The 15,511-nt window shown below is 36.7% G+C and overlaps 1 protein-coding gene across 1 annotated transcript; it reads right to left on the bottom strand.

Moving 5' to 3' along the window:
- Window positions 1-2,634: 2,634 nt before the first annotated feature.
- LOC118839150 (olfactory receptor 51B6-like) lies at window positions 2,635-3,573 on the bottom strand. The gene has a single exon (XM_036746592.1). It carries the CDS (start codon window positions 3,571-3,573, stop codon window positions 2,635-2,637), a length of 939 nt encoding a protein of 312 aa, XP_036602487.1.
- Between the last annotated feature and the right edge of the window lie 11,938 nt (window positions 3,574-15,511).

The following is a 15,511-nucleotide window of genomic DNA, read 5'->3' as shown; positions in this document are numbered from 1 at the left end:
TCTTGGAGTGGGGGGGGAGGGCAGAAATGGGGAGAAAATTTGTAATTCAAACTGTTGTGAAAATCAATGCTGAAAACCAAATATGTTAAATAAATAAATTGCATTAAAAAAAAAAAAAGAAGTGAATCAAGGGATGGCCCCTTTAATTAGAAAAAAAGAAAAAAAATCAAGCTGGGAGGGAAGACCCTCAGGATTGCTGTTCCAAAAAGAAACAGTTACCATTGACATTTGTTCTAAGCCAGGTGCCCAAAATACAATCATTAAGTGGAGCTTGGGCAGGGACCAATGTATGAGCTGGCTGCCCACTTAACTTGGTTTACTGGCTAGATTTCTTTGTTTTCTTTTTCTTTCTTTCTTTCTCTCTCTTTCTCTTCCTTCTTCTTCTTCTTCTTCTTCTTCTTCTCTCTCTCTCTCTCTCTCTCTCTCTCTCTCTCTCTCTCTCTCTCTCTCTCTCTCTCTCTCTTTCTTTCTCTCTTTCTTCCTTCCTTCCTTTCTTTTTCTCTCTTTCTTTCTATCTTTTTTTGTCTTTCTTTCTGTCTTTCTTTCTTCTTCTTTTACAAAACCTTAAACCCAGTTCACTCTGATGACTTGAGAGTACGAGAAAATAGAGAGAAATATGACGAATACCACTTATTTTCTGGGGGAAACTGTTTTTAGCCCTATCTTTAAAACAGGATAAAAATAATTCTTGAGAAGAGATGCTAATTGTTATCTTATGTCAATTGAATGGTGGGGCTGTTTTTTTCCAGAAGTTGGAAGTTGTCTACAGATATAGAGATGGTTAGAGGTAATTCTGGATATGATCTTTCTTGCAGCTAAAACTCTGTAAAAAATTGTCTCTGTGTTAGTATATATTATATTGTTAACAGATCATATGTTAGTAATTTTGGTGTTTATCTAAGTTTAGGAGATTAGAAATTTTGCCATAGAAAGGTGATCAACTGCTTATGAGAAAAGTGCTTTTTCCACTTTATTAAAAAAAATTCAAATGGGGTCACATTTTCCCCTTCAGGTTGCCCTTGACTTCCTCTTCCATGCAGATACTCTTCAGACAAAAATGGCACTCTAGCCCTGGAATTAATGCTTTGGAAATACCCTCAAAGACTTTAGTCTTTCCCTTTTATTGGATGGTTCTTCCCATAACTTTTAAGGAGGGTGACCATGCCAGACATGTCTCATTCCTCTCCAGGCTATATTTCATACTTTTTCTGTGAGGCCCCCAGCAATGAATGTCTTTCCCCTCTCCCATATTTTACTTTCCTTTTATGTGTCTTCCTACTTCATTAGAAAGTAAGTTCCTTGAGGGAAGGAACTAATTTTTGTTTCTTTCTATTAGTATTTGTATTCCCAGAGTTTAGCACAGTGCCTGGTACATAGTAAACATTTAATAAATGCTTATTAACTGACTTACTAATTAATAAAGAAGAGGTTGTAAATGTAGTAATTAATGAATATGTAAACATATTCCTGAATTAAGAATAATGAGTATAATTTTGGGTTTGGAGATAATGAAAATAAATATAGTAACAAATCATTTAGCATTCTGAGTGGTGATCATTCCATGTAGGATACATGTGAGAATGGCAGGCACCCAAATCCTATTACATATGCATACTAACACTCACACACCAAGTATAGTGAGACTTCTCATTTAAAAGCATGCAGTTCATAATGTTAAGATAAATTTTCTTATTAAAAGAAATAAAATAAAATGGAAATCTTTGTATGAGCAATCTTCAGTAATAAAGCTGTATTAAAACCCCCAGAATCACTTGAAGTCCTCTTCTAGGGGTGCTCTTTCCTGTACTAAAAGTTCCAGTGAGCACAAAGCTTGCCTTCACCTACTGCTTAACACTGGTCAAGGGTGGGGGTGTGGGATATTCTTTTATTTTTGTCTCTCCAATTTGTTCATGGTTTTCCCCAACTTTGTAGTTCAGGTACTTTTTTATTATTTATTATTATAAGGAGGTGATAAGTCTTTAATGTTCTCCAAACATTTGGTATTACATGTACTAGGAAAATCTCCAAACTCTTCTTGTCTCCATGTGCTACTGTGTACTCCTCTTACTTACTATTTTTTTCATGTTCTCTGGAATTCCAGTCACTACTTCAATCCACGACCATGCATGCCTCCAGATAGACTTGATTCATTCTTCATAGTCAGTCACTCAGTTGGGAGAAGGAGGAGGAAATGGCTGATATCAGAATTTGTTACACACACAAAAAGAACATTTGGCAACCCAACTCTTCTGATCTATTGAATGATTACCAGGAGCAGGGTGCTATAGTGACCATGGTCACCTGTTAGAAGAGAAAAGTGGTGAAGTGGGGATAAAATTAAATAAGATAAATTTGTGTGTGTGTGTGTGTGTGTGTGTGTGTATTTTTCTTCTTTTCCATCATCCCTATATCCAGATCATGACTTCTTTCTCTGTAAGACTATCATGTGAGATTAGAGCCTCAAATTTATGCCTAACATGTTTGACCCTATATTATTATCATTAAACTGAAAATATCACAATGTGTTATAAAAAAGAAAGACATGTGTTCCTGAACTTCTTTGTGGATTTCATGATCCTCCATCCTAGAAAACCCATCCTCCCTCCTTTTATGACAGACCCCACTAAGGAAAGTTCAAGCTACAGGTTTATGCAGACAGAAAATGCGAAGAATGCCATTCCTTATCTGCTTGGTCTTGACACTATAGATAATAGGGTTCATTAATGGAGGGAAGAGGAAATACACATAGCTCATGGTGATGTGAACCACATGTGGTACACGCTTCCCAAAACGATGGATGAGTGTCAGACCAATCACTGTTACATAGAACACCAGGACACAACAGACATGAGAAACACAGGTGTTGAGGGCCTTGGCTCGCTCCTCTCCAGAGGCAATGTTCATGACTGTCTTTAGAATTAGTATGTAAGAGAAGAGGATGATAACAGAGTCTAGGAAGCCTGTCAATGAAACCAAAACAACAGGGTAGATGCGATTGAACGTGATGTCAGCACAGGCCAATTTGATAACATCTTGGTGGAGACAGAAAGTATGGGAGAGGATGTGGGAATGGCAATAAGGAAACCACTGTAGTCGCAGAATTAGGGGTATAATGGAGAGAAAGGCTCTTATGAAGACCACAATTCCAATCTTTACCACTCGGGAATCAGTAAGGATAGAAGTGTATCTCAGTGGGTTACAAATAGCAACAAAACGGTCATACGCCATAGCAAGTAATACCCCAGATTCCATGACTGAGAGTGTGTGGATAAAATAGGCCTGGGAGAAGCATGATTCATGACTGATCTCTCTGTGGTTCAACCATAGGACCCCCATCACCGTGGGCATTGTAGTCAAGGTCACTCCAAGGTCAGTGGCTGCCAGCATAGCTAGAAAGTAGTACATGGGCTCATGGAGGCTACGGTCATCCCTGATGAGAAAGAGGAGGCTGCCATTGCCGAGAATAACAAAGGCATACACAATAAAGAAAGGAATGGAGATCCAGCAGTGAGCTCCCTCCAGGCCTGGGAAGCCAGTCAACAGGAATGGGGCTGTGCTGCTGTTGAGCCACATGCTGGCACTCCTACAAGTGGAAAAGAGATATTTCTTATAATTATGGCCTAAGGCAAATATGTCTTCCCTTTCTTTTTTCCCATTTCCATAGTGGGTTATCAAGCCAACAACATACTTTCAGACCTGCTTGCTAGTTAATTGCAGAAGAGAGTAGCCAGGGAAAAATTGATCCCCAAGAAATAAAAGACTAACCTTTTGAGGGAGGAGGGAGAGGGAATGGGGATGATGGGGGAGAATGTAACTAGATTGTAAGTAAGGAGAATTCTATAGATATTACCTGGATTTGGCAAGGGATCTGATAAATTGTATTATATTCTTGTGAACAAGATGGTTAGCTGGTTGAGTAACTGAACCCAAAAAGTCTTAACAAATGGATCAATGCCAGGCTTGTAATGTCTAACTCTAAGTCTATGGTCCCATATAATCATTTTGATTTAAAAGGGGAATAATCATAATCTCCCATATCTCCCTTAATCCATACTTTAAAATACTTCAGCATTAGCATTTCTGAATCAGGGATTCATTGAAATTGTTTATAAAGGTACACTTTCAATATTTCTTTGTAATCCTATTTATTTTATTTTATTCATTTAAAATTATTATTCTGAGAAGGAGTTTATAGGCTTCACCTGACTTCCAAAGCAGTCCATCACACACACACACACACACACACACACACACATATTAAGAGTTTTTGCTTCACATAGTAACCCATACATACTCTCCTTCTTTATTTCAATCTCTGAAAAAGTGGCCCTTCTTCTTGCCAAGGTTAACTCTTCTTTTTGTGTTCTTTACTCCATTCCCTCCCATTTCCTCAAGGGAACTTGTCCCAGTGAGCATTCTTCATTTTTCTCTAAAGACACAAAGGGAAAAGTCACCTGAAAGGACTTATGAGGATGCACAGGGAACTCCACAAGAAACTTAGGTTTTTTTTTAAGATATGTATGGAAAATGGAAGCAAGAACAAGTAGCAGAGGATGAAAACAAAGGCAGAATACAATGTTGTAAAATAGTGTTGGGAGTGCTAGTGATCAAAATGAGATGAAGCTGATGAGAAAAACTGAGGACAATTAAAACAAAATTTTAAAAGCTACATGAGGAAAAGAGGAGAAACAACAAAGGCGTAAGATCATTGCTTAGGATGGGTGGGAAGATAATATCTTACATCAGAGAGAGGTATTCTGGTCATAAATCCAAAACTTCTTTAATCTCAACAGTGCCAACAGACAGACCTCACCTTGCCATGCATGCATCCATCCATTCAACAACCAGTTATCGAGTACATACTCTTTGAAAGACTTTACAAGGAACTTTGGATCCAGAGGCCCAAAAATTGTCCTGGGATCTCTGGGCAGGAGTTTCCTGGTATATACGGGGAAATGGCAGAAGAGAACCTGAGGTAGATAAAAGAAAACACAATTTACTTTATAAAAACGACCTCTTTCATTCACAAAATCTTCCTGGCTCATAGTAAATACTATCTCATTCTCTCCCAAAGCCTTTTTGTCCTTCTCTTTTCTATAAAACTCTTCTTTTGCCTCTGAAGGGAGAGGAAGATGAGACCTAAACCAAGTTTGATCTAGCAAAGAAGATTCTACACCAAGACAGGTCTTGGATGTCAAGGTCCACTTTTGTTTAGTGTGTGGTAAGATGGTATATTTGAGGGATCTCCTACACAGTCATGACTACTCAAGGAACTATCCTTCTAAGCAATTACTTCACCACAGAGAATCCTCAGTTCCCTGGAATGTCTCTTTGCTCCTGTACACACCATCTGCCAAAATGCCTGGGAGAACAATTGCCCCCGAATCCCTCTCACTGCTTCTCTAATTTTCTGTTACCTGAGACCACCAGAACCATGACCCAGGAATGGTGGTTGATAGGTTCATAGAAACATATTTGGAGTATTTAGCTGTAATAGAACTTAGAGAATACTTTGTCCAATATATTTATTTTACAGAACAACAAACTAAGGCCCAGAAAGGAATTGATTTTCCAAAAGTCACATCAGTATCACAAAATATTTTTAAAAGCCGTTTGTAACCTAGTCCCTTCTTTCTTTTCTAGTCTTCTTATACCTTACTTCCCTCTACATTCTCTATGATCCCATGACACTGGCTTGCTTACAGGTCTGCATTCAAAACACTCCATTTCTTGATTATCTGCATTTTTACTAGGTGTTTTCTATGCCTGAAATTCTTTCTCTCCTCATCTCTGCTTCCTGGCTTCCTTTAAATCCCAGCTAAAATTCTACCTTCTGTAAGAAAATTTTCATTCCCCATTAATTCTAGGGCCTTCCCTCTGAAATTATCTGCAATGTATCATGTATATATCTTTATATATATATATATATATATATATGTATATATATATACATATATATATATATTTATATGCTGTCTACACTATTAGATTATGAACTCCCTGAAAGAAGGGACTGTTTTGGCCTTTCTTTGTATATCCAGAATTTAATACAATGTCTGGCATATAATAATTGGTGCTTAATGCTTGCTAACTTGACAAAATCATAAATCTTAAGTAGGAATGGACCTAAGTTCTATTTCAGGCTGTACCTGAATAGGAACCCACTTTATAAGGTTCTCATAATTTTGCTCCATCCCCTATAGTTGCTTGAAAAGCTCCAGTGAAGGAAAACAAATTATCTCTTAGCACATCCCATCCATCTTTTGGAAATCTCTAATTTTTAGGGCTTTTGCTGCCATGAAACATCTGTGCTTTTCTTCTAGTTCTGTCTCATAGGGACAAATATAGCAAGTATAATTTCTCTCATATGTAAGAAACCATTCAGATAGTTAGAAACAGTGACCAAAACCCTGGTAGGTCTTTCAGCTGATACTCTCATCTCATGGTACCCAATGCTTTCACCATGTTGTTTGTCCTCTTCTGGATCCTACCCAAAGCAGTGCCCCAATTTTAAGTCAGTTCTTGTTTTGCTCTAAATCACCCTCTTTCCACTAAACTCTGCTGCCTTCTCATTGTAGTATTTCCTAAGCTGGTGGTCCACAAAATATATTGCTCTATCTATGATAAATTGGCACCTATTTTCAAAATTTTACTGTAAAATTTCCCTACTTTCCAAAATGACGAACTTAAAAATCTTCCTTTCCCACTTTTTCCTTGTACCCTTCTCCTCACAGCTGGCTGAATCCTCTCTAGTTTCATTCTCCCCCCAGCACGAGTTCTCTCCCCTCCCCCCCCAAGCTAACAACAAGAACAGCAACAATAATCATAACTAGCATGTTTGCAATGCATTAAGTTTTGTAAAACACTTCACAAACATTATCTCATTTGAGCTTCACAGCAACCTCATGAGGCAGGTCCTATAGTCATCATTATCTTCATTTTATAGATGAGGAAACAGGAGTAGAGAAGTTAAGGAATGTAGCTATGGTCATCCAACTAGTGTCAGAGGCAGGATTCACTACACAGTGGCTAAGGAGACTAGAAAAATTATTGGGAGTGAATTAAATATTTTACCATTTATGTTGTAGTATGGCAAGGGAAACCACAGAACTATCTTCCTTCTTGTAAAATTGTAGGTCTCATAGTTGGTAAGGCCATCTGATAATTCTTCAGAATCTTTACTGAACTCTCGCCGACACATACATGTATTTGTAAGAGGCTGGCTCCCTCACTGTATCCTCCTTATCCTCCAAGGAAAGACCTAGGTCAATAATTCTGCACCTAATCCTTAGTGTTTTTCAGTTTCTGCCCTGGGGAGAGAGTGAATCTATTTAATGTCTTGGGCACCAGAGGGGATTATCACAGAACTTGCTAGTTGGAAGAAAATTCATCAGTGATTCCGTCCAACCTAGTGTCAAAAAGAATCCCTATTTTATCATATAGGACAAATGGCGGCTGCCTAGAGACTTCCAAGAAAGGAGAACTCACAACTTCTCAAGGAAGCCCATTCCCCTTTTAAATAATATTCTTGGGAAGTTTCTGGATTAAGCTTAATTTGGCCTCTTTTCAATTTCCCCTCATTATTCCTGCTTCTGCTCTCTGAGACCTAACGGAACAAGTCTAATCTTTCCTCCATATGAATGTCCTTCTGATACTTAAAGGCAGTTTTCTTGTCTCTCCCCTCAGTTTTCTTATTCCTCCCCCTTCCTGAATCTTGTCTTCTCCAGGCTGTCTTCTTTAAACGATTCTTATATGACGCAAACTCAAGGCCCTTCACCATTCTGGGCACTCTCTTTCAGATATTCTCTACTTTGTTTAGAGAATTTCTATAGATTAGAAGGGGAGCTAAAGACAAAGGAAGGTCCCAGTTCTCTGCTATGGAAGGACTTGGGCGTGGTTCCTTAGGTCAAATGCCAGATTCCAGATGTTCTCCATAGCCACTTCTATATATCTGGCCCCATCCTCTGAATACAACTGATTTGGACTTGTGCAACTTCTTGGGAAAACTTATTACCCACTATGTGAGCTAGCAGTACCTTGCTAGTTCAAAATTACTCTGCTCTAATTTCTAGAGGGATCTTGTTCTGCTACAGGTGTGGGAAACCTGCAGCCTCAAGGCCACATGTGGCCTTCAAGGTCCTGGGGTGTGGCCTTTTGACTGAGTCCAGGTTTTACAGAACAAATCCTTTTATTAAGTTGCCTTGCCTTCCCCCCTCAAAAAAATATAAATCGAAATTTGTGGCCTTTTACTAAACTTTCACCATTTTTTTCAATATTATATGTACATAGTTTAATTTCAAATGGACAAAGATAAAAATTCACTGATCTATGATCTTGTAAGCTCTAAATTGAATGCCACTAGATAGAAATGTGTATCATTATGGGATAATTTTCAGTTCAGTATGCATGGAGAATCAAGGAGTGATTGTGGCTATAAATAGCTTTCACACATTGGAACACGTTGTGATCCCTATGAAAGTGATTAATGTGATCTGTGACATCTAGAAAAAAGGACCACTTATATCAGCAAGTACAACTAAGCAATTTGAATTTTTTTTGGAGAGTGTGCCATCAATAGTAGCAAGTTTTGTAGTTTTAAACTACTTTTTTAAGAGTAGAAAACTTCCAAATTTAATGAAAACACAAAATTGTTGTTGTTGTTCAGTCATATCCCGTTCTTCGTAACCCCATGGACCATAGCACAACAAGCCCTTCTGTCTTCCACTATTTCCTGAAGTCTTTCTAAGTTAATGTTTGTTGCTTCCATGACACTATCTATCCATCTCATCCTCTGCCACCTTCTTCTCCTTGTGCTTTCAATCTTTCCCAATATCAGGGTCTTTTCCAATGAGTCCTGTTTTCTCATTATGTGGCCAAAGTATTTATGCTTCAGTTTCAGTATTTGCCCTTCTAATAAGTAGCCTGAATTAGTCTCTTTAAGTATTGAACTATTTGATCTCCTTAATGTCCAAGGGATTCCAAGTCTTCTCCTGCATCACAATTAGAAGGCATTAATTTTGCAATGCTCAACTTTCCGTATAGTCCAATTCTCATAGTCATACATCACTGCTGGAAAAAACATAGCTTTAACTATACAGACCTTTGTCAGCAAGGTGATATTTCTGCTTTTTAGTATGCTGTACAGATTTGCTACAGCCTTCCTTCCAAGGAAGATATTTTAATTTCATGGCTACAGTCACTATCTACAGTGATCTTGAATCAAAGAAAATAAAATATGACACTGTTTCCATTTTTTTCTCCCTCTGTTTGCCAGGAAATGATGGGGACAGTTGCCATGAACTTAGAGGATTTTTGTTTGTTTAGTTGTTGTTCTTCTGTTGGTTTATTTGTTTAATGTTAGGCTTCAAGCCTGCTTTTATACTATCGTTTTTCGCCCTCAGAAAGAGGCTTCTTAATTCTTCTTCATTTTCTGCCATCGGAGTTGCATCATCTGTATATCTAAGATTGTTGATATTTCTTTTGGCAATCTTAATTTTAACTTTTAATTCATCCTGCTGGCATGACATTTTTCCCCAAAGATTACAGAAATTCCTGCCCCTTTCCTCTTTCTTTTTTTTAAAAAAAGTGTTACTGATGTGTTTTGTTTTAATATTACAAACATTTACAGATTATTCTTATTTCATTATAGGTCTCTTGTAACAGAGTAAAACAGTTAAGTAATAGCAACTCCCTTTCATCTCTCTGTTTAAAAAAAAATTAACAAATCTTTTTTCTCTCCTTCCCACCCTTTGCCCCACCAGGAAAAAACAAAGACAAAAACCCAACTTTCTTGTAAGAAATATTCATAGTCAAACAAAATGGCTGTGCAAATATAATATATATATATATATATATATATGTCTTATTCTCCACCCTAAATTCATCATCTCTCTGTAATGAATAGCATATTTCATCATCTGCCCTCAGGAATTATGAATGGTCATTGGATGGATCGTAGTTCTTACTACTTTTAGAGTTTTTACAGTACTGTTGTCAGTATATATATTGTTTTCTCAGTTCAGCTCATTTTGTTCATCATTGATTTATAAAAGTCCTCAAATTTTTTTTGTTTTTATAATATTGACATTATATTATAAGTTGCTTTTCTGGTCTATTTACATCATTTTGCATCCGTTCATATAAGTCTTTTCATGTTTTTCACCCATGTTTGGCATTCCTATCTATCACTTATTTTTATTCTCTATCTTTCTATTGGCTCATTTCTTAATGCCTACCAACATGCCTATTTCTTCCCCAGCTTGAAAAACCCTTACTTGATTCCCCCATCCCCACTATCATACTCTATCTCTTTGGCCCTTCGTGACAAAATTCAAAAAGGTGCCTCCACTTTGTTCCCTCTCACTCTCTTCTTAGCCCCTGACAATCTGACTTCTGTCCCTATCATTCTATTAAACTTTCTCTCTGAACCTAATAGCAATATCTTTGTGGCCAAATCTAATGGTTCTCTCTCAATCCTCATTCTTGTTGACCATTCCCCTGTAGCTTTTAGCACTTTTGGTGGCTCTTTATTCTTTGATACTCTCTTCTCTGTAGGTTTTTGGGACACCACTCTTTCCTTGTTCTTCTCCTACTTTCCTGACAGCTCTTCCTCTTCCTCCTTTGCTTCCTCCTTTTGCTCTTCTATACCATACCCTTTAACCATAAATATCAATCAGGGTTCTATCCTGGGCCCTCTTCTCTTCTCCCTCTATGATACTTTACTTGGTGATCTCATCAGCTCCCATGAATTTAATTACTATCTCTATACCAATCATCACAAATCTATCCTGCCCCAAACTTTCTGCCCACTTGAAATCTCACATCTTCAATTGCCTTTCTGATATCTATAATTGGAGATCCAGTAGAAACTTCAAACTCAACATGTCTAATACAGAAATTATCTTTCCCCTTAAATTCTCCTCCCCCTTCCATGCACACCTTCCCTATTACTATGGAGTCCAACATAATCCTCGCACTCCCTCAGGCTCACAACCTTGAAGTCATCCTGGACTCCTTGCTATCTCTCAATCCTCCCCCTCCAATCTGTCACCAAGGTCTATTGATTTTACCTTTCTCACATCTCTTAAACATGTCACCTTCTCTCCTCTGACACTGCCACCATTGTAGTGTGTGTCCTCATGCCTAAATTGTTGCAATAGCCTGCTGGTGGGTTTGCCTGCCTCAAGTGTCTCCCCATGCAATCTGTGGTCTCCTGCATTAGATTGTAAGCTCTTTCAGGTAGAAACTGTCTTTTTCCTCTTTGTGTGTTCCCAGAACTTGACACAGTGTCTGCCACATAGTAGGTACTTAGTTAATGTTTGTTAATTGCTTGTTTCATTGATTTTGAAAGCATCTATATTCCTTCATTTCTTACAACATAATAGAACTCCCTAACATTCATATGTTACAGCTTATTCAGCCATTCCTCAATTGACAGTCATCCCCTTGGTTTCTTTCCTTTTTAGCCACCACAAAAAGAACATATTCTTATATGTAAGGACCTTTTCCTCTTTCTTTTATCTTTTTGGGTATAAGCTAGAGCAGTGGTATAACTGAGTCAAAGGACATGTACTATTGGTAGCTTTTTTCTGTATAATTCCAAGTTGCTTTACTGAGTGACTGTGCCCATTCACAGGTCTACCAATAATATATCAATGTGACTATTTTTCCATGGTTTCTCCAATATTTACTATTTCTTTTTTTTGGTCATTTTTGTTACTCTGATGGCTATGAGGTAAAACCTCAGAATTCCTTCGATTTTCATTTCTCTAATTAGTAGTGATTTTGAGAATTTTTTATGGCTATAGCCTGTGTTTCTTCTCTGGAGAACTTTATTTTCATATCCTCAGATCACTTATCAATTCTTATATTTTCTTATAAATTAGAATGATTTTCTTATATAACTTAGAAATGAGACCTTTATCAGAAACTTGCTGCAAAGTTGCCCCCCACTGCCCCAGATAATTATTTCCCTCTTAATCTCAGCTTTATTAGATTTGTTTCTGCAATATATTTTTCATTTTATGTAATCAAAATAATTCATTTTATCTTCTGTTATTTTCTCTGTCTTTTGTTTGGTCATGAACTTTTCTTCTGTCCACTCATCTCATAGGAGAATTTTTCCATGTTTCTCTAATTTGGTTGTGATGTCATCTTTTATAGCTCAGTCACATACCCATTTGTAACTTTTCTATAGAGGGAGTGAGAGGATGGTTTAAATCTAATTTATTATATCTTCTTATCCAACTTTCCTAGCAGTTTTTGTCAGATGATGATTCTTTATCCCAGTAGCTGAGACATTTGTATTTACAGGATAGTAGATTTGAAACATTTGTTTCTGTATGTTATGTATCTAATCTGTTCCGCTGATTTATCTATTTTTTAACCAGTACCAAATTATTTTAATAATTCCTGTTTTGGAGCATAATTTAGGATCTGGCAGTATTAGATCTCTTTTATTCCTATTTATGTTTTTCATTATTTCTCTTGAGGTTCTTTACTTTTTCTTGTCCACATGAATTCAGTTATTATTATTTTCCAGTTCTATAAAGAAATCCTGTAGTAGTTTGATATTGAATAAGTGAATTACTTTAGGTAGTGTTGTTATATTATTATCGTGTATCATCCTACCCATGAGAAATTAATATATTTCTGACTATATGGGTTTCTCATTATATCTGTAAAGAGTGATTTGTAGCTGTAATTATGTAAATATTGTGTATATCTTGGAAGGTAAACTCCCTAGTACTTACAGATTCTTTAGTGATTTTAAATGGAATCACTTTCTTTTCTTCCCAGCTGGGTTGTCAGGTATTATATAGTAGTACTGATGATTTGTGTGGATTTACTTTATATCTTGAAAGTTTAATGGCTATTAATTGTTTCAATTAATTTTAATTGACTCTTTAGGATTCTCTAAGTACATAATCACATCATCTGTAAAAAAAATGTGTGTTTCTTCTAAATCGTTATGTCAAATGGAAGTGGTAACAATTGACATCCTTGTTTCAGGACTCTAGTTTGCATTACAAATAATTCTACTGAAGATGGTAGAGTAAAGTAAGGGACTTGCTTGAGCTCTCCCAAATTCCCCTCTAAATAACTCTAAAATAATGCTTGAAAATGAATTCTGGAGTTGAAAGGTACAAAGTATGTAGGCATATTGTGTGCAAGGAATAGTGAAGAGGTCACTGCAACTGTATCATAGAATTCACAGAAAGGAATAGAATGTAAGAGGAAAGATCCAAAGGGGGCAGGTTATAAAGACCTTTAAATTCAATTATATAGTTGATTTTGGAGACAATAGGGAGTCACTGCAGTTTATTGAGTAAGGAAATGACATGATCAGGCTTGCCTTTTAGGAAAATCACTTTGGCAGCTAATGGGGTGATGGATTAGAGTGAGGAATGGGAAACAATAAGTAGGCTATTATAATAGTCCAAGAAAGATATAATGAGGACCTAAACTTAGATGTTGGCTATGTTAATGGAGAGGGAAAAAAAGATAAGGGAGAGATGTCACAAAAATAGAACTGACAAGCAATTGGCTATGAAGGATGATAGGTAAATAAGTATTTGAGTATGATGCCAAAATTGTGAGCCTGGGTAACTGGGTGGTGGGGATAGTTGTGTTCTTGACAGTAATTGGAAAGTTGGGAATATGGAAGGGATTGGGAAGAAACATAGTGAGTTTTGAGTGCCTACAGGACATGAAGTTTAATATGTCTAAACAGCTATGGGTGGTATGAAATGAGTTCAGGATAAATATTATGGTTGGGTATATAGACCTAATCATCAGCTTAGAAATGTCAATTGAATTCATGGAAGCTGATGTGATCATTTAGAGAGATAGGGATGAGAGGAGAGGGTTCAATACAGGGTTTGAAGGACATCCAAGGCAAGTAGATGTGACCTAGATGAAGATCCAGCAAAGAAGACTGAGAAGGAAAAGTCATACAGATAGGAGGATCATGAAACACTCAATCACCTGACTTAATTAATTTTCTTTTATTTTTTTTATTTTTAGTTCTAGCTCTCTTCCTCCTCCCTTTCCTTCACCTACATTCCGTATATTTTCACTGACTGTCTCCCATACGATTCCCTCCTCATCTCTGCCTCCTGAATTCCCTAGCTTCCTTCAAGTTCCAGCAAAAATCCCACCTTCTACAAGAAGCCTTTCCCAATCTCCTCTTAATACTAGTCTTTCCCTCTGAGACTGCCCCCCCAAAAATTACCCTGTATATATCTTATTAGTACTTAGTTGTTTGCATACTGCCTCCTCCATTAGATTGTGAGTTCCTTGATAGCAGAACCTGAGTTTTGCCTTTCTTTGTATCTTCAATTCCTAGTACAGTGACTGCTGCATAGTAGTCACTTAATAAATGCTTGTTGACTGATTGAATAGAACCAGTAGAAATTAGCTTTAGAAAAAAAAAAACTAGAGATGAGATAATATCCAAGAGAAAAGGGTAATCACATCAGTAGGAATATGCCAAAACCCTTCTTCAGTTGAGTTCCTTACCTCCACTAATAAAACATGATATTTACCTAATGGTGTTGAAAGGATTTTTGCTTTATTTGTTTGTCTGCAGAGATGGAGGGTGGCTGATTCTCTGTGGCAAAGGGAGGAATGAAACAGCACCTAAAGGTGGAAGAAAACTATTGTTTCTCTGAAGTATCTAGCATAATAGTTCATTCTCTACTGTTTATAGATATTTAATTAATTTAAAATTTTTAATATGCCATGTTATCTTCATCCATACAAAGAAACAGAATACATCCAGGAAAAAGATAGGCCTACATAAAATTCAAAGCTCCTAAGATGAGAAGAAAATAGTAGGGTATGACCCCAAAAATTCTGATTCCTAAGAAATGTTCAGGAATGAGTCCAGTCTATATCGGTTTAGAACTTCAGCATCACCCTATGGGCAGCCCTATGTGTTATCAAGACAAAAAGTATAGAAATTTATATGTATATATGTAGAATTACTTAAAAAAGGGACTGAAGATTTTTTCTTTGTTTTGTTGTAAGATATATAATTTAATATGGCATTGTTTTCCATATTTATTTATGAAAAATAATTCTATTTTTACTGGGAGCAGAGTGGGATTTTGGGAGATTTGATCCATATATACATATACAAACAGAATCTCTCTCTCTCTCTCTCTCTCTCTCTCTCTCTCTCTCTCTCTCTCCCTCTCTCTCTCTCTTTCCCTCCCCTCCCTCGCTCTCTCACCTCTCTATCTCTCCGTCTCTCTAACTACACATTTTCTCTTATATGTAAATGTAAATGTATATATACACATGTCTATATGTATGTTTATATATGTAAATAAATACACATTTTATTCATATATACACATCTATATTTTAATATTTTTTCAGCTTGAAATTGGTTGTAAATGTGACATGTAAAGTAATAATAAGAAAAAATAGAAATCCTTGGCTAAACCCTCTCTGATTGCCCCTATTTTTATCTCTTCAGTAATTTTACCCTCTTATACTCCTATCA

The sequence above is a fragment of the Trichosurus vulpecula genome, chromosome 2 (assembly GCF_011100635.1).
Source record: "Trichosurus vulpecula isolate mTriVul1 chromosome 2, mTriVul1.pri, whole genome shotgun sequence".
Taxonomy (NCBI): domain Eukaryota; kingdom Metazoa; phylum Chordata; class Mammalia; order Diprotodontia; family Phalangeridae; genus Trichosurus; species Trichosurus vulpecula.
Note: the sequence above shows the minus strand (reverse complement) of the source record. Positions and strands in the feature narration are given on the sequence as shown.

Excerpts from the sequence above, each read along its gene's own strand:
- LOC118839150 (XM_036746592.1), bottom strand. The coding sequence starts at position 3,573 with ATGTGGCTCAACAGCAGCACAGCCCCATTCCTGTTGACTGGCTTCCCA.